A 25,315-nucleotide genomic window follows, 5' to 3' on the forward strand; every position below is an offset into this window, starting at 1 on the left:
CCCCTGCCCCCCTTTCCCCCCCGCCTCTCCCCCTTTCTTTCCACCCCCCCGCCCCCAGCACCAGTGGGACGCGCCCTTGGCGACGCCGCACGCGTGGTTAGCGCGGGCCGCTGTGACCTCACAGAGCGAATCACGCCTCCTCAGTCTGCCTCTCTGCCGCCGTCCACCTCCACCGACGGCTCCCTGGACCCACCCACCGGCCCAGCAGCTCTCCGCTGCTTCCACCCCGGGATCCCTGCCGCCCTCAAGTTGGTGCCGGGCCCTGCGACCGGGATTGGCCGCCACATGCTGTCGTCAATGGCTCTCAAGCGCATCGAGAAGGAGCTCCTCGAACTGGCCTGCGATCCCCCGGCCCATTGCTCTGCTGGCCCGGTGGGGGACGATTTGCTCCACTGGCAAGCAACCATAATGGGGCCCAACGACAGCCCCTACCAGGGAGGGGTCTTCTTCTTGAAGATCCAGTTTCCACCGGATTACCCCTTCAAACCGCCCAGCGTCGCGTTCACCACCCGCATTTACCATCCGAACATCAACAAAAACGGAAACATCTGTCTGGACATCCTTAAATCCGCGTGGTCGCCGGTACTGACCGTGTCCGAAGTGTTGCTGTCCATCTGCTCTTTGTTGTGCGACCCCAACCCAGATGATCCTCTGGTACCAGAAATTGCGATGATCTACAAAAATGATAGGAAGAAGTATGAAAGAACGGCTCGAGAATGGACTCAGAAATATGCCATGTGACACCAAAATATAATTCCATCTACTTAATAATAAAGAGAACGTGGCAGTGCAATTAATTGGTTGTCTTTTGATTACTTTCTATGAAGCAATGTCTTCTGCATCCTTCTGGGCACAGCTTTCTTATCAGGGTGTGTGAGGAGGGGGTATGGGGGGATGGGTGGGGTGGAGGGAATGTGAGGGTGTGGGGGGAGCGTGACACAAAGAGACCAATTTTAATCTACTTTTCACTACAAATTTATTGATTTAAAATTGAAAAAGCAGGAACAAGGGGGGAGAGGTGGCTTTAGGATGAGGAGAGCAGTTCCACCGACCAGTGGGAACATTTTTAATGTGGAGTCTTTTAGAATTGACAACAGTTGGGGAAAGCTGCGAGAAGGCTACAAAGATGGCTGGAGTCCATTTTATTCTGAAGAACCTGCATCTTCAGGCATTTTGGTTTTGACCAAGATTAATATTAACCCATATCCTCTATTTTGAAGTCCAGGTTTAACTGGCCAAAAATGAAATGGATTAGGAGTCCTAACAAAATCAAATGTTTTGTTCCCAGATTTCTCCACCTCCCATCCCTTCAACCCCCACCGCTATGCCCGCTGTGCCTCTCTCCCACCCTCTGAGTTGTACCTGGCTTCTCAGAACATACCCACTATCTCTGATATCTTACATATTTTCTTAAGAACCACGTAAATTCTGAGATTTTACCCACCTTGCAATCCCAGAAATTAGCCTGTCACACTTTGGTGGAGGTTGGCAGAATGACAGGGACCCCTGTGTTAGAGACAAAGGCTGTTATTAGTCATGGCACAGCAGGCAGCATGACTTCACTGGCACCAAGTTCCCTTGCCCACCAAGTTCCAAGGGGGAGATGTGCGAGCAGACCAGATGGGTGCTGCATGCCCAGTGGGTTTGTGTCACAGCTGAGAAACCCCAGTGTAGGAACCCCCAAGTCTTTGAAAGGGGACTGCTAGCAAGCAGAGACAAACAAATCTACCCTCTGCCATGGAGAGACCTCTATCTTCCAAGGCTGTTTGCTATAAACAATACCTTAATAAAGCTGTTTTTTTTTTTTTTAAGAAAATGCACTAAATATAAAACAACTTTTAATAATCCCCTTTTAACAACCTAGACACAATTTTTACATTTACTTTTAGTTTTTTGTTTATATCATTACAAGGAAAAATCAGTTTATTAAATAAAGATCAGTAAGTATATCTATAAGAAAATTTACGTTGTCAATTTTTAGAAAAATTCTTAAAATGATAGCCAAAGACAACTGCTGCCACAATATGGTCCCTCCCCCTCCAGGCAAGCCATGAAGCCAGCAGAAGCCTGGGGGTCCTCAGATGAGTGTGGTGGACCAGCCTTGCACCCACCCACAACCAGGTTTTAGAATGTACTTATTAGCCACTTGTGTTTCTTTGGGTGTGTGACTCATCTGCTCATGTCCTTCACCAAATTTGTGGTTAGATTTTTCTAATTCATTTTTAAGATTTCTTTTTGGAATAGGATGTTAATCCTTCTGTGTTTTAAAAAAAGAAAGAAAGAAAAAGAAGTAGAGAGTAGAATAATGGTTAGCAGAGGCTGGGGGGGGGGAGGAAGGTGGAGAAGATGAGGGGTGAACTAATGAGGACAAAACTACGCTATCTACCCTAAGTGAATCGTTATGCAGTATATGCATGTAGTGAAACAACACACTGTACCTTACAAAAATAAATATAAATATAAGTAAACTTGAATTTAAAAAATAAATAAATACAATGGAGAATTGGACCCTGATTTTAACTGCTCAGATCTATCTGGTTACAAAGGTAAAACTTAATTTTATGAAAATATGTGTATGTATTGAAACATCCCAATTTTCCTTATAGAACTTGTACATTTAGGAATGTCCAATCAGTGTAATAAGCAATTACCTTTAAAAATATTTTGTAATAATCTACTCTTTTTAAGGAGTGGGGAGGTGCAATGGTATGAATTTGCACCAAAATTCATGTGTTGAAACTTAATTTATCAATGTGAGCGTATTAAGAGGTAAGGCCTTTAGGAATTGATTAAGTCATGATCTCCTGGAGCCCTCATGGGTGGGATGAGGGCCCTTAAAAAAGAGCTTGATGGAGTGGGTTCACTCTCTTCTGCTCTTCTGCCATGTAAGACTACAGATTTCACTTGTTTTGCCGTGTGAGAACACAGCGAGGAGGCCCTCAGCAGGCATCAAATGTCGGCGCCTTGATTGTGGACTTTTCAGCCTCCAGAATTATAAGAAATAAATTTCTATTGTTTATAAATTACCCAATCTCAGGTATTTTGTTTTAGCAGCACCAACAGACTAAGACATGAGATGTTATAATTTTAAGTCAAAACACAAAAATAATAAGGGCTTAAGATTTTTTAAATATTTATCAAAATAAGACTATAAATATACGGAAAAGTTTTGTTTCTATACCAAAGGTGCTAACCCCTCAAACATAAAATTTTCTTTTACCTATATATTCAGACATTATTGCCAAATAAGAATGCTCTGTATCTGCACTGTATCTGCACTGTCCAGTATAGTAGCCAATAGCCACATGTAGCTATTGTCCACTTGAAATTTGGTAAGTATAACCAAGCAACCGAATATTTTATTTTGTTAAATTTTAATTAATTTTTTTCTTTTCTATTACTTTAATGTCATGTTGCCAAATCCCAAGGCACGCCCCCCTTTTCACTTTCTTTAAGCACTCTATACACCTTAAGAAAATGAATCTTAATTTTAAACGCAATATTAATTAAATTGAGTTAATTGCATTAAAATAGCCATCTTTGGCCAGTGGCTATTGTATCATAACATTGGACCTTAAGGTAGGAAATATGTATAAGTGTTTAGTTTTAGTATAATTCACAGAGTCAATGAAATAGCTGATGATGTACCAGAGGTGGAAGAATTTATCATGGGACTTATCAGGACTGAGCTGAGATCCTGGAGTAAAGACAGTAGGGGAGTCCTAAAGACTGTGACACTTTAGCCACCAAGAAATAAAATGAGGATTTGGATGGGGTAGAGACCGTTTTTCTTTTATCTTTTATTTTAATTGATTTAATTTTTTATGATCAGTGGCAGTATGGAAAAAGCATGGGTATTTGAATCAAAAACCTGTGTTTTATCCAGGCTCCACCAATAACTAGTTATATGTCCCTGAACAAGTTACCTAACTGCTGTAAATCTGTGTTTTTTCAAGTATTAAATAAGAATAGTATCTATAATACTTCCTAGTGTTAAAAAAAAGATGATGCATGGAAAAGATCTAACCTATGCCATTGAATACACATTCAATAATGGGAGTTCTATTTATTATTGTTTCTCTTCATTAGACTGCTTCTTTACAGATAACCTTGTGCTAGGGTGCCAGTAAGATGATCAGACTAGCCAAATTTATAGTTCAGGTATTCCTAGCATGGCTGGAGGAGAAGGCAGGGATAAAGACAATCTGTGAATTTAATTCATTTGGGGGTTCATGAAAGGGCACATGGACAAGGAGGTCACACAAGCTCTCTCTCCACCCATCCCCACTTATTTAGAAATGCAAACATTAGATTACGTGAAAATCAATAGGAAGTCTTGTTGAAAGTATAGATTTCCAGTCCCACCTACAAAGGCTTCTAGAAGGACCCAGTAATCTGCATTTACAATAATCAAAAATGATTTTTAATTAGGTTGAAAATGAGCACCACTTGATAGATGAGCACTGAATTTCATTGAACTTCTTGTTGAATTTTTATTTGTTAACAAAAGGGGGTGAGAATTTGCATTGTTAATGCTGATTGCCAAGGTTAGTGAAGTTTAACTTAGTTACCAGCATACCTCTTCCCCAAGCCAATTTTCTTTACATAAAAATGTTTTGATTAACTTTCCGGCAATATTCAAACACATTTATGCTCATATGTATGGCTTACATACGTTATAGCCTTGCAGATAAGAGAATTTGAATTGTTCAGCCTCAGTACAGATTGTAGGAATGGCAGGAATATGTGCTCTTTTATTCATCAAATGATGAATGCAATTAATGTTTAAATTTTTTTGACAATTTCCGAATGATCTCTTTAAAAGAATACTGTTTTCCACTTAAAATATCAATTTGAGTCCTCTTTATTTATTGCCACTTGCTGTGGGAAGCAGCATTGCCTTACTAAATCTGTGAACATGTGATCCAATTCTGTTTAGAAGTCTTTCAACAAATTTATTCTAGGAATTAATACTACAAATTACATTACTAACTGTTTTATAAGAGTTAAAGACGTTTTTGATTGTGGGACACAACATCCTAACCTCATACAGATGAAAGGCAGAACTCTTTGATAATTACAGCTCCAAAAGAGAGAAGAGGGCCACAAGGGGCTACACAAGGAATTGCACCTGGGGACAGGGTAAGAGCAAGCTGGAGCTATAGGTAGCAGCTTATGTATGTAGTTAGTTGGGTTTCACAGGTTTCCTGTGGATTGGTTAAATTGAATAATTGGTGTAGGACCTGTTCTTAGCTGTCTGGTATCTGGTCTCTGGGTTGTAGGAGTCTGAAGAGAGAGGCAATTGGGGTGGGGGCTTAGCAAACTGCCATGAAGGGGAATTGAGAGTTTTTAGGCATGACTTCAAAACTAGGTCAAGACATGACTTGTTAAATATTATAATACACTAACCTTTCCCCTCCACTTAAAATAAATAACCTTAGACAGTTGTGTGAATGAATCTTCACAAGCATTTTATGTTTGTAGTAAGGGAACAAAAATGAAGCAGGGGTTTCCACACTATATTAAGAAAATTAAGCATTCATTGAGCATGGCCTATTTGATAAGCTTTTTTGAAGTGTTAATGCATGTCGTCTTCATTCTTTTTCAGCTAGAGATACCAGACACCACCCAATTCTGTCATGGAGATGAGAAGGGAGTATGGTACTAGGTAATTATACCTGAGCTGGATGTTGAGGGATAAGTAAGATTTCATCAACTGGATAAGAAATAGAAAGGACATATAACACAAAGGTACAAAAGCATGAGAAAGTACATTGTGTAAAAGAAACAGCTTTTCATTCAATATGCCTATCCAAATTACTGGAGAGGCAGGCAGAAGCCTGAAAATGGATGGTCTTATATACCATACTAAAGACAAGTTTAGATTTGATCCTTTAAATGATAGAACCATTCAGTAATTTGAGCAGGGGAGTGATATAGTTAGGTTTGCATGTTAGAAAAAATTATTCTGAGGAGAGTATGGAAACCAGATTACAGAAGTCAGGTGAAATAGAGACAAGTTATCAAGGTATTTCGACAGTCCAGATGAGAGATGATTAAGGCCTGAATGAAATTAGTATTAATAAGGATGCAGAAAGCAGGACAGACCTCAAAGATTTTTTAAATATACAATTGACAATATTTGGATATTGATTTCATGGTAGGGTGGAGTTGCATGAGAGAAAGTTATCTAAAATAGTGATTCTCAAAGTGAGGTCCCGGGACCCTAGGGTCGAGATGGTTCAGACAGCCTTCATGGTACTACCTTTTCCAAATACATGTCTGTATGAGACCAGATTTTCTTCACATACTTCAACCCAAACAATAACTACAACAGCTTGCATGCAGAAGCAGATATGAGAATCCCGCTATCTTCTACTAAGGCAGAAAATAGAGATTTGCAAAAGTAGCTTTTAAAATGCCACTTCTCTCACTAAATATTTTTATTTTGGGAAATAGTTTTTTTTTTTTTTTTTTAAATGCATTTTATGACACACTAATAGATCACTGAAAAACAGTTCTCCATGTATCTCTCATGTTGTCATAAGGATAGGTACTAATGTCCTTTGTTCTGAACCATTTTTTTGAGTATGACTGTATAGCAAAAAGTCTTGTAAGATATAGTGTCTCCCCTCTAGGAAGAGGGAAGATTTGCTTCTTGACAAGGATAATAAAGATAATGTCTTTCTTTGGGGCAAATACTAGACAAGTTTTCTAGCAGCCTTTCTATAAGATTGGGGAGTTTCCTAAGTTCCTGCTTTCTCAGCTATGACACAAACCTACTGTGTGCATAGCTTTTTTTACCTGAGCTGCTCTGCATCTCCCCCATGGGACTTGGTGGCAAGGGAAAGTAATACGAACATGGAGCTTATGCTACCTGCTGTGCCACGAGAAATAAAGTTTTTTGTCTCTGACCCAGAAATCTCAGGCTATTTTGCCAACATCCATGATACCATGGCAGGTTAAATTATTAGTTTGCAAATAAGGTAATATCTTAGGTCCTTCACATGGATCACAACCAACAGTTTGAAAAACATTGCTCTAGAATTGCCCACACTGTTGGTGACTCATGATTCTTTCATACACAAATTCATATATACATATTGTTGTTAATTTCTACCAACTGGGCTAATAATGGTGGCAGTAATGGCAAAAGAAGACTTTTGGAAAGAGAAGAACAATAGCAACAAAAAGCTTTGGTATTTATAAGCCCTTTCTCCTGATGATTTTAAATTATGTCTCTAGATAGGTACTTTTCAATTTGGAAAAACTCCTGGATTTACACTCAAAGAAATTCTGAAACAGGTCTGTAAGTTCATACACACAAGGATAGTGATTGCAGTGTTTTTCATGGTAGTTAAGCAAAATGCAGTGGATGTACACCATGAAGTCTCCTGAAGCAGGTAGAAGCAACAGGCAAGATGTATACATAAGAACATAGATGGAATTTTTAAATATAGTGCTGACATATGGGTTTCACCTCAGGATATAGAGAGCTACAAGCAGCATTGATCCCAATCTGAGCTGTGTTAACTTCAGATTTACGACTTTTTTCAAATCCATCAGAGTTTTGAGGTTGCAAAAGAACCAACTGAACTAACATAGAGGAAGGACAATGACCGTAGAGAGAGGGAAGAGATTATCATGTGTTTACCTTAGGTAGATACAAGCAGATAGTGGTAAGAAGAGTTTACCTGGAATATCTGAAAAGTTTTCTAAGGCAAAATATGGGCTGATGGAACAGTGTGTGTGATGATTAATTTTATGTGTCAACTGGGTTAGGCTACTCTATCCACATATTTTATAAAAATAAGTCTAGATGACTCTGTAAAGGTATTTTTAATATTAGATTAATGCTTAAATCAGTAGACTTTGAGTAAAGCAGACTACTCTCCACAATGTGAATGGACTTTATCCAATCAGTTGAAGAAATAAAGAGATAAAGATGGAGGTCTTCCCCCTAAAAAGGAATTCTGCCTCCAGACTGACATCAGAAACAAGCTAAAATAGCAATTCTTACCTGAGTCTTTAGGCTGCTGGTCTTCCCTGCCTTGGCCTGCAGATTTTGGATATACTAGTCCCACAATTGCATGGACCAATTCCTTTATTACACACACACACACACACACACCCTATTGGTTCTCTTTCTCATGGACCAATTCCTTTATTACACACACACACACACACACACACACACACACACACACACACACACACACACCCTATTGGTTCTCTTTCTCTGGACAACCCTGACTAATACAGATTCTGGTACTAAGAGTGGTTCTAGAAAAACGGAGACATAGGATGAGTTTTCTAATTTGTTTCTTGGGTTTCTGGTATTGGTTCTCTAATCAAATTAGTTCTAAAGTTACTTCCCAGTAGTAAAGAGAACACTGATGGTCCATGGCATGATGTGGCAACAGAGATATGCAAAATATCACCGTGTATACTCCTCCTAATCAAATATAAAAGAGGAAAGGTTCTGAGTGAAGACATACATGATAAACTTGAAATATTTTTGTCCAGCTAATGAGGATAATGAGATTGTTTGGATGCTCCTAATTGCACTGAACAAAGTGAGGAAAGAAAGGATAAACTTGGGGATTCAATTTCCCAGCTCAGGTGCTACAAGAATGACCTGTTATTTTCTAGGTCTTCGTTGAAAAAAATCTCCATCTCCAGTAGCTTCATAACTGAGACTGCTAAAAATCAAACACAGATGCACACTGTGACTGGCTGAATTACAACACAAATTGAATTCCCAACATAGCATGGTATCTACTATTAAAGTCAGGGCATTGATTGAGAAGAAATAGGATCCTGAAAATTGTAATAGGCACGAATAGGGAGATACTGATAAAGCCTAAGACAATGAACTTCAAAATTCTCATCAGTCTTCTTTGCTCATAGTAGCAACAGTTTTATCCTTGTCTTAAGTAGATTAAACCTACTTTGCAGAGGAAACTCTAATGGACTTTTCAGAGGTAAATGATTTGCGAGAGATTAACAATTCTCTTCAAGACACACTTTGCCAGCCTCTTTGCTTTTAGACCTACAACTAGAATCAAGTCATAGCAAGCCCCTAAATGTGGAGTACAAAGTATAATTCACGAGAAAGTCTGCTACACTCCAATACAACTACATAATTTTCCAATTCATATGAGCATACACTTAGGGACTATGTGAGGAAATGGATATTAAGGGTGTGGGATAATTGTGGAAGGAACATAGAGTTAGATAAGGCCAAATTTATTGATATGAGCACACTAAAAAGAAATTCTTGCTTTAATGTTGCAGCTCTGGGAGTTAGAAAGGACTCTAATAGTTTTTTTGAAACATGGACAAAAAGGTGTCCTACAATGAATAAAGCTGAAGTGCAGACCTGCCTTAGTATACGGTAGAGTAAGGGATTTAAATGCTTAGGGAGAAAGGAATGCTAGAGTGGATTATCACTTAAGACTTGCTCACTTATCCTAGGAGAGTTCATAGGACATACCTTTCACAATTGCTGTGGGAAATAAATTTGAATGTAGGCCCAGCATCCTTGAAGAACTCTGTGATCATTCTTCTCTGTAGATCAGAAAATACAAAAGGAAACTGCTGCCCCTGAACTGTAAAACCTAAATGCAATTGGATATTTGGGTCCCTAGTTTGCATGGACCAAGTGGCAGCACTTAATCACCAAAGGTAAAGTGGGCATAGTTGCTGTAATAGACAGCAAATTCAAAACAGGAATCAGAGTAGTCTGAACCTCAGAGACCTGTGGCATTGGATAGCTGATCATGGTATTCCTAGAAATATAATAGTTAGAAAGACTATTAAATTCTTCTGGATCTAAGCAGAAGGGTTCTGGGTCACGTGAACAAAACTCTATTTCGAATCATAAAAAGGGATTCATAACAGCAACGTGAAAAATTCTGACTTGAGCTAGATTACAGACTAGAACCACTTGAATGAAGAAGAGGCTGGGTCCCGTAAAGAAAAGATGCCAGTACACTACCAAAAATTAATACCATTAATCTTTGTCCCAGCCATCCCCAAAGGTATCTGCAGGACAGCCTTTTATCAGGGTGGTGGTGCTCATTAGTCAGTGTTCCCCAGAGAAGCAGAACTGATAGGATACACACACACACACACACACACACACACACACACAAACACATGCGTGTGCACACACACACACAGGTACTTTAAAATGTTTGCAGAAAAATTCATATGGAAAACAAAAGACCCCCAAATAGCCAAAGAAATCCTGAGCAAAAAATTAAATAAATAAATAAATCTGGAGGCACAACACTTCATGACTTCAAATTATACTACAAAGCTATAGCAACCAATAAAAATATAAAAACAGACTCACGAACCAATGGAACAGAACACAGAACACAGAAATCATCCTACATACTAACAACCAACTGATCTTCGACAAAGGCACCAAGAACACACATCGGGGAAAAGACTGTCTCTTCAGTAAATGGTGCTGGGAAACTGGACATCCACACGTAGAAGAATGAAACTAGACCTGTATTTCTTGCCATATACCAAAAGCAACTCAAAATAGATTAAAGAGTTAAGTATAAGACCTGAAACTATAAAACTCCTAAAACAAAACATAGAGGAAACACTTTAGGAAGTAGGACTGGGCAAAGACTTTATGAATACAATCCCAAAAGTACAGGCAACAAAAAGAAAAATAAACAAATGGGATTATATTAAACTAAAAAGTTTCTGCACAGCAAAAGAAACAATTGACAGAGTGAAAAGACAACCTATTGAATGGGAAAAAATACTTGCAAATATGCATCTGACGAAGGGTTAATATCCAGAATATACAAGGAACTCAAATAACTTAACAGTAAGAAACCAAATACCTTGATTGAAAAATGGGCAAAGGAGCTGAATAGGCATTTCACAAAGGTAGACATACAAATGGCCAACAGACACATGAAAAAATACTCAGCATCACTCAGCATCAGAGAAATGCAGATCAAAACCACATTGAGATATCATTTAACCCCAAGATAGACTGGCTATTATCAAAAAGACAGAGAGTAACAAATGCTGGTAAGGATGCGGAGAAAGGGCATCCATCCTGCACTGTTGTTGGGACTGAAAATTAGTGCAGCCATTTTGGAAAACGGTATAAAGTTTCCTCAAACAACTACAGATAGAACTGCCTTATGATCCAGCAATCCCACTGCTGGATATATACCCATGGGAATAGAAATCATCATGTCAAAGGGACACCTGCACTCCCATGTTTATCACAGCTCTATTTATAGTATCCAAGAGTTGGAACCAACCTAAATGTCCATCGTCGGATGACTACATAAGGAAAATGTGGTGTATTTACACAATGGAATACTTCTTTGCCATTTAAAAAATGAAATCCTGCCATTCACAGCAACATGGATGAATTTAGAGAAAATTATGTTAAGTGAAATAAGCCAGGCACAGAAAGAAAAATACTGCATGTCCTCACTCATAAGTGGGAACTAAAAAAGAAAGAAAGAGAGAAAGAGAGGGAAGGAAGGAAGGAAGGAAGGAAGGAAGGAAGGAAGGAAGGAAGGAAGGAAGGAGGAAAGAAACAACAATCACAGTAATATGTTGAACTTTCAAAAAAAAGAGAACAGAACTGAAATTACCAGAGGGGGGAAAGGGGGGGGGGCAGGGTAAGAGAGGAATTGATAATGGGCCACGAAAATCAATTATGTTGTATAATGTTGACTATACTGATTATCCTGATTGGAACATCACATACTGCATAAAGGTATTGATATTCAATGCTGTTCTCCACAGATATGTACAATCAACTATGTCCCAATAATAATAATTTTAAAAGATAATGCAAATCTTTCCATGAACTTTTTGAAGACCCCTCATACACACACACACACACACACACACACACATACAGACAGAGAGAGAGAGAAAGAGAGAGACAGATTTATTTTAAGGAATTGGCTCATACAATTCTGAACGCTGGCAAACCCAAAATCTGCAGGGAAGGCCAGGAGGATGGAAACCCAGGAAAAGCTGATTTTGCAGGTCAAGTTCAAAGACAGTCTAGTCTGTAGGCAAATTTTCCAATTCCTAGGAGAATGTCAGTCTTTTATCTTTTAAGGCTTTCAGCTGGTTAGATAAGGCGCACTCCCATTATAGAGGATAAACTGCTTTACTCATAGTCAATAGATTTAAATGTTAATCAAACTGAAAAATACAGCAACATATGTATTAGTGTTTACCAAATACCTGGGTACCATGGCCTAGCCAAACTGACACATAAAATTAAACATCACAAGTCCACCCATTGTCAACTTGGCACCCATGCAAATCTGCTAAAACCATATTTAATTTCCAAATAAAGACAATAGCAAGTTCATACATATATCTAATATGATAAAATTGTCCTGTATAGAATCAAAAACACTAACCCTAGCCCCAGAAGATGATACAAAGTCCTTAGGAGATGTTCATTCTCCTTGATATTGTGTACCTAAAATGCTGTGATGTAAAGTCAACAATACTTACATACAAAGTGATTATAAAGACAATATATTTATATTCTATGATAAGAGAATAAGGGAAGAAAACAAAGATATACATATTCACATTCATAACATAATAAGGAAGAAATACTCATGACAATTACAGTCATCACTTCTGTAATTGGTCATGTGGTCATAGTGGGTATACAGCTACCTTCTTCCACTACCTGTTACATATTCCCTTTGTACTCAGCAGGCACTTTAAATGGTCGTGTTTCCTTACCTGAATGGGTGACATGAAACATCATGCCTGAAGGACCTGGGCCACTAGTAGTACTGCTTGAATTGGGTCGTTGTAGTTTTCTATTGACTTTAATGACAGGGCATGGTAATACTCAGAGACACTCCAAGGTATCCTCTGAATTACAGACATACTCTCTTTTACCTCCATTGTGAAGTAGCAGTCCAATTTACTCTTGATAATCAGAATCAATCACACCAGACAGCACAGCAACTTTCTTCTTTGCCTGTTGATTCATAGGCATGAGGAGCCCAAAGCTGCCAAATGTTAACGTTAACTTTTAGTTGTATAGAATCACTGTTGTGTCTCCTGGTGGAATCATTCCTGCTTTCGGAACTAATACCTCTAGGCCTGCAGAGCACAATGTCACAGGGATAGGAAGCACAAATTTGGCTAGCAGGTCACTAGAGGTAATCCCTTGATTACTGGCCTATGCATCATAGTTATGGGAGAAACAACAACTCATACTGGAAGCTGATACAGGGCACAAACAGCCTCTGGGAGAACCTTGCCCCAACCCTACAAGATATTGCCACCTGGCAGGCATCATAACTGAGTCTTCAAAAGGCCATTTGCCATCCTATCAAGCCAGCTGCTTCAGAAGATAAGCAACATGGTAAAATCATTGAATTTCATAAGCATGGCTCCATTGCCACACTTCATTTGCTATATGGTGAGTTTGTTAATTAGAAGCAATGCTCTGTTGAATACCATTATGGTGGATGAGACATTCTGTAATCCATAGATGGTAGTTTTAGCAGAAGTACTGCATGCAAGAAAGGCAAATCTGTATCCAGAGTAAGTCTCTATTTCAGTAAGAACAAAATGCTGCCCCTACCATGATGGAAGCAGTCAAATATAATTAACCTGCGACTGGCTGATCACCATGGGGAAGGGTGTCATATCATATCCAGGGATTTAATGATGGTCTCTGTTGTTGGCAGAGTTGACATTTACTAGTGGCTGGAGCCAGGTTGGATTGGTGAGGGAAATTCTATATTGCAGAGTCCATGCATAAATTCTATAAATGCCCTTTGTTAACGAGCCTACTGATAAATGACATGGGAGGATGGATAAAAAGGTTAACTGGATTCTACAAAATGGGTCATCCTATCTATTTGATTGTTAAAGTCCTCTTCTGTTGAGGACTTCCGGTGGTGAGCATTTACATAGGACACAAATACCACCGTGTTTTTCACCCATTTAGAGAGAAGTCTATTCACATACCTCTTACTCAGACCTTCTTGTCACCAATTTTCCAATCATGTTACTTCCATATCTCTGACTGTCTAGCCAACCGTTTGGCCATAGCTCACAAACTGATGTATGGCTTCACATCTGCCCATCCCTCCTTCAAAACAAAATGAATGACTAGGTGCACTTAGCAAAGTTCTACCCACTGAGAGAATTTCCCTTCACCATTGTCTTTCAGGGATATCCCAGAACAGGGCTGTAGTGCTGCAGCTGTCTGCTTCTGGGTAGAGCCTGCATATCATACAGAGTCATCTTTAATAGAAGCCAGAGTTTCCTCTGTCATCTGACTATAGGAAATGCCCTATGAGGCCATAGGTGCAGGCTGAAAAAAGAAGGTAGCGATGCAGGAGCGGGACCATGAGCATTTGGGCTATTTGTTCATGGAACTTACATCTATTTTAGGATCTGCTCTAGCTGGATCTCATATATAACACTTCCATTTCATAATAGAGGGCTGCTGTACATGCTCAAATTTATGGCTTGGTGGCTGTCTTAGTCTGTTTTGTGCTGCTATAAAAGATTACCTTCAGCTGGGCAAATTATAATAAACAGAAATTTGTTTCTCACAGTTTTGAAAGCTGGGAAGTCCAAAATCTAGCATCTTGCAAGGGTCTTCTTGCTGTGTCATACCATGGAGAAAGGCAGAAGGGCAAGAGAGACCAAGAAGAGAGAAGGGGGCTAATTTGCCCTTTCATAATGGCACAAATTCCAGCCATGAGGGTGGAGCCCTCATAGCCTAATCACCTCTTAACGGTCCCACCTCTTAATACTGTTACAATGGCAATTACATTTTAACATGAGTTTTGGAAGGGGAAAAACATTCAAATAATAGCAGTTGGTCAGACAAAATCTAGTTCATGATGGGCAGCTCAAGTTGCATAGTAACTTGGTGGTTCATGGTCAACATTCAGTCCTTCTGTAAAGCCCAGTAGCAAGTCAAAAGCTATTTCTCTAAAAGAGAGTACTTATCCACAGAAGGGGGCAGGGCTTTAATCTGAAATCATAATGACCTGAGCTGTGATTTATCTAAAGGGGCATGCCAAATCCCCCAAAACTTCTGTATTTGCCACTGACATTTCCAGACCATTGGATCTGCTGGATCATATGGCCCAAGTGGCAAAGCAGCTTGCACAGCACCTTGACCTACTGAAGAGCCTTCTTTTGTCCTCAGCTTCACTCAAATTAGCAGCTTTCTTGGGTCACATGGTAAAGGGGCCAAAGCAGTACACCAAAATGAGAAATATGCTGCCTCCAAAATCCAAAGAGGCCCACTAGGCATTCTACCTCTTTTTGGTTATAGGAGGAGCCAGATACAACAATTCATCTTTTATCTTTGAAAGAATATCTCAACATACTTCCCACCACTGACCCTGTAGAAATTTCACTGAAGTAGAAGGCCACAGAATTTGTGTCAGATTTACTCTCCACCCTCTGACACCCAAATTTCTTAGCAATAAGTCCAGAGTAGTTGCTACTTCTTGTTCACTAGGTCCAATCAGCATAGTGTTATCAATGTGATGGATCACTATGATGTCTTATGGGGGGGGAAGGCAAAAATGATCACCATGCACTAAATTATGACATAGGGCTGAAGAGTTGATATACACCTGACACAGATCAGAGAAGGTATATTTCTGGCCTTGCCAACTGAAAGCAAACTGCTACTGGTAGTCTTTACTAATAGGTATGATGAAAAAAGCATTTTCTACCTCAATAATTGCATACCAGATGCCAGACTATGCACTAATTTGCTAAAGCAATGCATGTATGTCTCATACAGTAGCCACAAATGGAGTCACCACCTGGTTAAGTTTATGATATCTACCGTCATTCTCTAAGATTCATTTCTCTTCTGCTCAGGCTAAATAGGCAATTTGAATAGAAATGTAGTGGGAATCACCACCCCTGAATCTTTTAAATCCTTGATTGTGGCACTAATCTCTGCAATCCCTCCAGGAATATGGCACTGCTTTTGATTTATTAATTACCTCAGGTAGAAGTAGTTTTCTGGCTTCCACTTGGCCTTTCCCACCGTAATAGCTCTCACTCCACAATAATAGAACCAGTGCATGGATTCTGCCAGTTTCTGAGGATCTCTCTTCCAATTATTCATTCCAGAACTGGGATAATAATCATAGGATGACTTTAGGGACCTCCTGGATGCATTGTGAGATGAACGGAGCTAAAAACTCCACTGATCACTTGACCTCCATAAGCCTCTACTCTGGAAAACTATAATGATGTTTTGAGTCTTGTGCAGTGTCAGTTCAGAGCTAATATCCAGTAATTCCTGAAAGGATGAATATTTCTATTTCACATTCAACCTGGTAAAAGGCTACAGTTCCCTTTGGGCAAGGCTGGGAGAGTGATTGATAATATAAATTTTTGGCAAAGTAGCAGGGTCCTTCCTAAAATTTACCTGGCTTCCCTTTCATTCAAGGAGTTCTGGGTATGCAAACTGGCTCAAGTCTGGGAATTTATTTAGGGGCTGTAACTCTCTGATTTTATAATTCAAGTTGTGCTTTTGTTCACTTGACCTAGAACTCTTCTGCCTATACAGGTCCAATAAGAAATTGGTAGGCTTCCTATCTATATCCCTTCTGGAAACATCATAATTAACTAGCCTATGTTCAAAGTCTCTGTGAGTCAGACTACTGTGATTTCTGCTTTGACTTTGCTACCAAGGTAACCACACCCGCCTGACCTTTGGTGATTGGTGCTTCCTCTTGGCCTGTGCAACCCAGGGATCCGATTACCCCAACTATACTTAAGTTTCTCAATTCAGTGGCAGAAGTTCCCCTGTGATTTCTGACTTATAGAGAAGAGCAATCACAAGGAAGATCTTCAGGGATGCTGGAGCTCCCCTTAGAAATTTGATTTCTTATAGTAGTGGTGAAAAGCATGTCCTCTGGATCCTGCCTGGGTGTGTGAGCAGATCTTAAATGAAAAAGCCATTCTGATATTCTTTTCCCTCTAAGTCATTGAATCCCTTCCTCTGTAGTATGCCAAAACAAGTCTGCATTTCAGCTTAATTTAGTGTGACCACCTATTTGTCCACGTTGCTCCCAATCAACCAAACAAACTATAAAGTCCTTTGTAACCCCCAACCTGCTACATGAAATCCAGAATCTCTGTTTAGTGGTCCCTGAGGAGTCTGGTTTCTAGTCAAAAAATCTATTTATGATTTTCCATGCCTAACCATAGGTAATTACAAAGGCTTTGTGTGGCAGACCTCACAGGGCAAGCTGCCCTCCCCACACTAGACTGGGGGCATACCCGATGAATTCCAGTCTGTGAAGGGAGTTGCAGTCAACGTCTCAGGCCTCTTGGCAGGTCATGCTCTTCTTATATTTATATCCCTAGCCTTGCACCTTTTTTCTTGGGTATCTTTATCAGAGGCCTTGGACAGAGGTGCTCTTCAGCTAATGCTGTGGAGACTTTCTTATCAAGTAGAGGAGGGAAAACCTTAAAGATATTTTTCTCCACTTTGACTCAGTACTCAGTACTTTTCCACCCCCAGCGCTTCCCCTTTTCCCTCACCCCTGTTCACCTTTTTTTCCAGGACTCCCTCAGCAGTGGGATGACCCCCACATCTGTGTTGATCCACCTGACCTTCAACCAGTACACTGTTCAGTGAACGTTGTCAGAATTAAAATGGAGTCATGCGTATCAAATTCTAACAATAATAATAATAATAGTAATAGTAATAGTAATAATAAATCCAGGAGGCTTAGAAGGGAGGGCACTCATGCATGCATTCCTATGATAAGAATCATTACAAAGACTCATACATACATATGCCTATAACAAAAACTTTTGCCACGGCCTCTTCAAACTGTAACTTGCTACATTTGTCACATTTGCTTGACACTGTCTCCACTACTGAACTGGCATCAATACCTTTGATAAGCCCCTGTAACCAATGTTCTCTTTGTTTCTAAATAAATTCCGTGTACTTTCCTTTTTTGTCTTTAAAACACTTTGTCTTCCTTTACCTCCCTGAATATGCATAGTTGGCTATGCCATGCATATTCCCATTGCAATGTTCTATTCTCAAATAAACTCGACTCTATATATATGGCCTTAGTTTTTTGGGGTTTTTTAGGTCAACATTTTCATGGGAGAAAACAAAACAGGGGTCAGTGCTTTCTGTGGTTTTAGACTCTTGTTTATACCATGACAGTAATTGATTAAAATCTTAAACTTTCATTTTTGGCTTGCTATTTTAATTGGCTAGTTAGACACATGGAAGCTCAGCTCTCTCTTTCTACCTACTTAGCTGAGCTTCTGACAAATTGGCACCATGAACAAGATAGCCAATTAAGCACAAAGCCATTCTAGAAGGACTAAAAGTCTGAAAATCCCACAGGGTAATTTTGGGAGGTACTAACAGAGTCCACGGGACTTTCTAAAGGGGTGCTAGCTGATTGTTTGCAAGAGTCTCAGAATCCTGCAGGAATCTTCATCAATGGGTCTTGAAAGTGCTAGCAGATCCCATGGGCTTCTTTTCCAGCCACTTTAATGGGTCTGGAGGAGTGCTAACAGAAGCTATGGGTCATTCTTGGAGGATGCTGGCAGATTGTTCATATAATCTTTTCAGATCTGAAGAGAACTTTGGTCTTTCTTTTAGCCCCCTACTCCCCATCTGAATTTGCCCAGTGGGTCAGATTAGAGATTCAACAGAAAGGTTCAGAAAAAGACAGAGAAGTAGGTCCCTAGCCAATGCTCGTGGTTCTCCAACAATGAGAACAGAGACTATTGGTGACATTGATAAACACCTTGGTGCAGCGAGTTGTTGGAACTTAAAAATGTAGAACTCCTTCGGTTTGTTTTGTCCAGAGGTCCAGAAAAGACCTGAGAGACTTTAGTTAGACCAACTCTGGAGGTAATCTTGCTAAAGCTAGTAAAGGAGAGTGGTACAGTATGGGACACGTTACTACAAACCTCCTTCTTCAGAGTTCCGTGACAGGAGCTCCTGCCAGGTTAACTAAACACAAGCAGCAGCAGCAGTAGCCACAGCCTTCTGAGAATGTCTCCTCTAGGAAAGCCTGGACTCCACTGAAACTAGTCTGTCCTGTGAAGCCCCTGGGGAGCCTCAACCAAAAATGTCTATTCCCGCTGGCTGCTCCATAAGGCTCTTCACTCCCTCTCCAGCCCCAGAAAACTTGTGAGCAAATCCTGACAGGTGGCCCTTGTGACAGACAAGTTTTCTTTTCCCTCTGCTCCTCCCTGCAAGCCTGAGGATGGATCAAAGGGCCCAATAGGCTTTTGTACAAACCTCTCAACTTTTTGGAAACAACTGGGAGTTAATTTGATGCTCCTCAGTCCACAGCAGGGACTGTAGGTCCTATGCCAAAGTTAGAATTCCATGAAAATATATAAGAAAATTTGACTTCTTGAGCCTTTTAAGATTCTGATGCAAAGATGGTTGAAATCTCTGCAATATCCAACACAGAGATAAAAAGAAAAACAAAAACAAAAAATGTTCTCTGCTTTTGAGTCAGAGGCCACCACCACCTGGACCTTTGCTCAAGCCTAACTACGGGTTGGTCACTTCAGGTCCGTACAAACCTCCATAATTATGGTCCGCATTACAAAACTTATGATTGAGACTGATGTATTGTTTATGTATACGTTTATTAGCCTTTGTCCCCGATCCCTGATGGGAAGTGATGCAGTTGGGGCCATTATAAAAGGGCATCTGAAAGACCAAAAACCTACCCAACTCATGGATTATAGCTAATAGGGTGGCAATTTGACCAGACCACTTGAGAGCTTTGGGCTGACATAAAACACCCTGCTTTAGGAATGAGACATTTGAATAAAAATCAGTTCTGCTTCTAATAAGGCTTTTTGTTACCCAAGTGGATGCTCACGAGAGAGGACTCTATGCTGACAAGAAAGAAGATAACCGATAAACAGACTGCACTTGACAGCTACCCATGAAGAACAAACTGTCTTCCATCCCAGAGCAAACGGATGTGGAACCAATCATCTCTTGGATCCACGAAAAGAATTCAGATACCATCCTAAACTGGGCCCACACATATGAACTTCCACTAGGTTCAGAATTCGCTGAAACAGCATGAAAGTTATCCTGCCTGCCAGACCCTGACCAAAGCTAAAAACATTGCTAAAGGATAGATTCCTGACCCAACAGGATATTCTTGGCGGGTGGATCACATTGGGCCTTTCAACCACACAGAAGGTTTGGCTGGATCCTGACTGCAGCTGATACATTCTTGGGTTTGGCCTAGCCAGCCCCATGCATTTCACTGCACCAAGCCACACTATCCAAGCCCTACACGACAATATGTCTTTCCTGTTGAAGTTTCCTGAGCACACTGTTTCTGCTAACAGCCCTGGAATTGTGATGTAAGCTACATATCAGTGGGTCCTATCATGGGGCATACTGTACAGCTCCATATCACCACCAAGCAGCAGGGGTGGTTGAGCATCTTAATGGACAATTAAAGGACAGGTGTAAGCTGCTGATGGGAGGTGAAAGAATAACCTCTAGCCTGGATTACACATCTCAAGAGAGCATCCTGGGGTTCCAATGCAGCAATTCCAGAAAAGGGCACTTTTCATTTGCACGGCATGTTTGACCAGACTGTCTGCTCCTTTCTTTCAACTGTGTACACTTCTTTTATAGCTACTGACACCTTGGTCTCCACGGAGCAAGGGCTTTCCATCCCGTTTGACCCCTTTCCAAAGCAAAGACTCAAATAAAGGGGAGATTAAGATGAATACTAAACAACAAGGGGAGGGAGATTATATAAGCCCATTGTGAAATCTTTTGAAATTTCAGGATTTTGCTCAATTTTTTTTGCGACTGGCCAGTACAGGGATCTGAACCCTTGACTTTGGTGTTACAACATCACGCTCTAACCAATTGAGCTCACAGACAGCCCCCTAACTAATTCTTAAACATAATGTGTATTTCTGGTTAAGTTATATAAAAATGTTTTTCTGTAAAAATGCTGTTGTCCCTCTTGCATGCAATCTTTCTGAACAAGATGTCTATAGATAAAAATAATGAGTGGTTTAAAAATATAAAATTTTAATTACTATATGGGACACACTGATAAAAAAAAACAAAGTAAAACCCTGACACCTGGGGAATCATGGGGGAGGTGGGAGAACACTAATAATATTTCATTTTAATGATTATTTTAGAATCTTATATGAATTTTATATAATCTTAATAAAATTGCTTTATATCTGCTCCTGAAACCTTCCCCTTCTTCTAAACAAAGAAACACAAACAAACAAACAAACAGCTCCCTGTGGTGCCTCTCCACACTGCTATGAGTACTTTGGGTTCATGCTGCTGAACCTATGATCACACCTGACAGTGCTAACTATAAGACAGCAGAAGATGGCCTTGGCTCCTGCAATTTTCACGTAAAACTCCTCCACATGTTCACAGTCAGGAAGCCAATAGACTGATGTCATGGCCGAATAAAATTGTTTAAAACTGACTGCCTCAGGTGGTCCCTCTGAAACCAACAACAAAACTATTCAGGCTGGACTGGGAACCCCAGAGAAGGAGGCCCATGATGAAAAGCCACATTGGGATCCCTGTTAACCTGGCTGCCTGATTAACATGTGTCCAGTTTGAAGTAACCAAATATTGCAAACATTTGTTTCCAAAAGAACCACATGTACCCTATGTGATTGTACTTCTTATGTATATACCCTGACTTCCATGATATTGCCTCAGCTCTGGCAGACAGTCAAGTGAGCTTCAATTTACTAGCCAAAGTTGTGCTGTGCCTAAATTGATACCTCAGGCCAGGTAACAGAAAGATTTATACAGAAACTGAAAGAAAAACATCCTGGTTCTCCAGAGTTGACCCTAATGGGCTATGAGACATCTTTTCCTGGTTTAGTAACTACTGGGACTCATGGCTAATTTCAAATCTCCAGGGAGAACTGATCATCCTGCTTGCAGTACTCTTGATCATGGCCTTGTTTCCCTCTTGCCTCAGATTAATTACCTGATTATTGTCACATCACTTCAAAGTCAGATCTGTTCAGATCCATAATGGAGTAGCCTGTGCTTTTTTCTTAGATACTAAAAAATCAAGGGTTGAGCTGAAGAGTCTTGCTCTTGGTGTAAAACTTAAGTGTGATTTTTCAGGCCTGATAGGTAATTACAAAGGCTTTACCTGATGGGTCTCACAGGGCAAGCTGCCATCCCCACACCAGACTTGGGGCACAGCCAGTATATCGCAGCCTCTGAAGAGAGTTGTGGTCAATGTCTCAGGTCCCCTTGGCTGGTCATGCTCTTCACATATTTACATTCCAAGCCCTGGCACCTTTATTCCTAGGTCTCTTTATTTGAGGCTTTGGGCTTCAGGTGTCTCTGTGGAGGTCTCCATATGAAGGAAGGAAGAGGAAATCCTTATGACACATTTTCGCACTCTGAGTCAGTACTCATTACATTTCTACTCCTATTCTCCCCTCTCTTCTCCCTCCCTCTGCCCCAGAGTTCAAAAAATACCAGGGCCTTTTGTTCGGGGCTCCCTCAATAGTGAGAAAAACTCTGCATCTACACTGATCTTCTTGACCCTCAACCAGCATGCAGTTCTGTGGGGTAAGTTGGAAGAGGGGGGTCAGTGTTTCCTCTGGTCTTAGACTTCTGCTTATACCATTGCAATAAGTGATCAAACACTTAAATCTTCCATTTTTAGCTTGTTGCTTAAATCAACTATCCAGACACCTGACAACTCAGTTCTTTCTCTCTCTACCAGCTCAGCTGAGCTCCTGAAAGGCCTAAATCAATAAATTCATCCTGATCCAACTCTATGTTCCTTCCACCATTATCTCACACTTTAATATCCATTCATACACTTTTTACTCTGATTTTTGCTTGTGTAAATTGGAAAAAATCATGTAATTCTTTTGGAGTATGGTATACTTCCTCACATTTAGGGTCCTGATGGGACTTGAGTCTAGTTACAGGTATAGAAGCAAAGAGTTGCCATTACAGTTTCCTCAAGCAAAGCAGGGTTACTCTCCTTGGATAGGGGTTGAAGAGGCTGCTTTCTTAGCAAAAAGGAAAAAAAAAAGACTCATCAGAATGTAGGGTCTCAATGTCCCCAGCTTTATCACGGTCTTCCCACACATCCCAATTCCAACTTTCAGGATGCCATTCCTTGCCAATCAATGCTCTCACTTTAACAGTAGAACTCTGTGAGATTGAAGGTTCAATTTTCATTGTAATTTAGCCACTCAAAAAAGATGGGATTCTTGGTATGGTTTTCAGCAATCTCAGCTCTGTGGCTATGGAAGATAAGAATCTTTTTCAGGACAGACATAGAGGATTTCAAGTCATTCATGCTGTTCTTGGTTATTGAACTGGGGATTAAAATCCCTGAGCTCAACTTTTTTCACCTCACTTTGCCCAGCTTAATTAGAAGCAAACCACCAAAGTCATTGTCTTAGACTGCTTTCTGTTGCTAAAATTGAATCACACGAACTGGCTATTTTTTAAAAAATAAAGGTTTATTTAGCTTACAGTTCTGGAGACTGGGAAGCCCAAGAGCATGGCACCAGCATCTTGTTGGCTTCTGATAGGGCCTTGTGCTGCCTCGTAAATGGAAGAGGGCATCACAAGGTGAGAGGTGAGCATGAGAGAGAGAGCCAAACTGGCTTTCATAACAGACTCACTCTTGTGATGACTAACCCGCTTGCTTGATAACCTATTGATATATTAATTTATTCATGAGGGCAGACCACTGATGACGCAATCACCTCTTAAAAGCCCTCCCTCTTAATAATGTTATACTGGGGATTAAGTTTCAACATGAGTGTTAGAGGGGACAAACGTTCAAACCATGTCAGTCATTATGCTTGTTAGCTGGTCTGAAATGTTCAAAGTTATCATATACTTAGTCATCCAGAATCTTGCTTTACATAAGTATTTGATCAGGCATATCCAATGGTGATATTTTACATGTCTCCATTGCCACATCACAACATGGACTACTAGTGTTCCCTTTACTCTTAGAAATAATTTGTGCCTTTAACTATAATTACATTTAGATTTAGAACCAATTATCATAAATAATTGATTGTAGAACAAATTTTTAAAAATCCAGAACTATTATGGAAAACTCATCCTACAGATTCTGTTCCTCCAGAATCTCTCTCAGTATGAAAAATCTGTATTAGTCAGGGTAATCCAGAGATACAAAACCAATAGAATGTGTGTGTGTGTGTGTGTGTGTGTGTGTGTGTGTGTGTGTGTGTGTGTGAAATTGATTTATTTTAAGGAATTGGCTCATGTGATTTTGGAGGCCGACAAGTTCAAAACTGCAGAGTAGGCTGGCCAGCTGGAGAGCCAGGGATGAGCTAATGTTGCAGTAGGAGTACAAAAAGAATTCAGGCAGAATTCCCACTTCCTTGGGGGATGTCACTCTTTTTTGTCTTAAGGACTTCAACTGACTGGATAAGATCCATGCACATTATGAAGGGTTATCTATTTAATCAAAGTCTACTGTTTTAAATGTTAATCTCATCTAAAACATACCTTCACAGCAATAGATAGAATGTTGTTTGCCCAAATATCTGGATACTGTTGCCTAGCCAAGTTGACACAAAATTAAACATACTGTGTGTATTAGTTTGTTGTAGCTGCCATTACAAAGTGACACAGAATAGGTCATTTAAGCCACATAAATGGATTTCCTCACCATTTTAGAACTTAGTTCAAGGTCAATATGTCAGATGGTGGCAGGGTTTTTTTTGTTTTTTTTTTCTGAGAGCTCTCTTCTATGTTTGGAGATGGCTGTTTTAACTCTCTGTTTCACATGGTGCTTCCTCTGTGTCTGTCTGTGTTCTAAACTCCTCTTATAAAAACACCAATCATTTTGAATTAGGGCTCACCCTAATAAAATTATTTAACCTCAACCATCTCTTTAAAGACCCTATCTTTATATACAGTCACATTCTGATGTACTAGGGGTTAGCACTTCAATATATAGATTTGGGGTGAGCACAATTCAGTCCACTGGGGAAAAGAAGTAGTCAGACCTTTCAGGAATTACTAGACACAGTATCTGGACTGACAGTAATTCCAGGAGACTCAAAACATCACTGTGGTCCAGCAGCTAGTGTAAGGGCTTATGGAAGTCGGGTGATCAATGGAGTTTTAGCTAAGGTACATTTCGCAATGGGACAACTGGGTCCCTAGACCCAACCTGTGATAATTTCCTCTGATCCCATGTTCCAGAATGCATAATTAGAATAGGCATACTGAGCA

General features: G+C 40.1%; 1 protein-coding gene across 1 annotated transcript; it reads left to right on the forward strand.

Moving 5' to 3' along the window:
- The first annotated feature begins 285 nt into the window (after positions 1-285).
- Positions 286-766, forward strand: LOC103593880 (ubiquitin-conjugating enzyme E2 D2-like). Its single transcript, XM_008576971.1, has one exon. It carries the CDS (start codon positions 286-288, stop codon positions 739-741), a length of 456 nt encoding a protein of 151 aa, XP_008575193.1. The 3' UTR covers positions 742-766.
- Positions 767-25,315: the final 24,549 nt, after the last annotated feature.

Source organism: Galeopterus variegatus, unplaced genomic scaffold (assembly GCF_000696425.1).
Source record: "Galeopterus variegatus unplaced genomic scaffold, G_variegatus-3.0.2 Scaffold1435, whole genome shotgun sequence".
In the NCBI taxonomy this organism is placed as follows: Eukaryota; Metazoa; Chordata; class Mammalia; order Dermoptera; family Cynocephalidae; genus Galeopterus; species Galeopterus variegatus.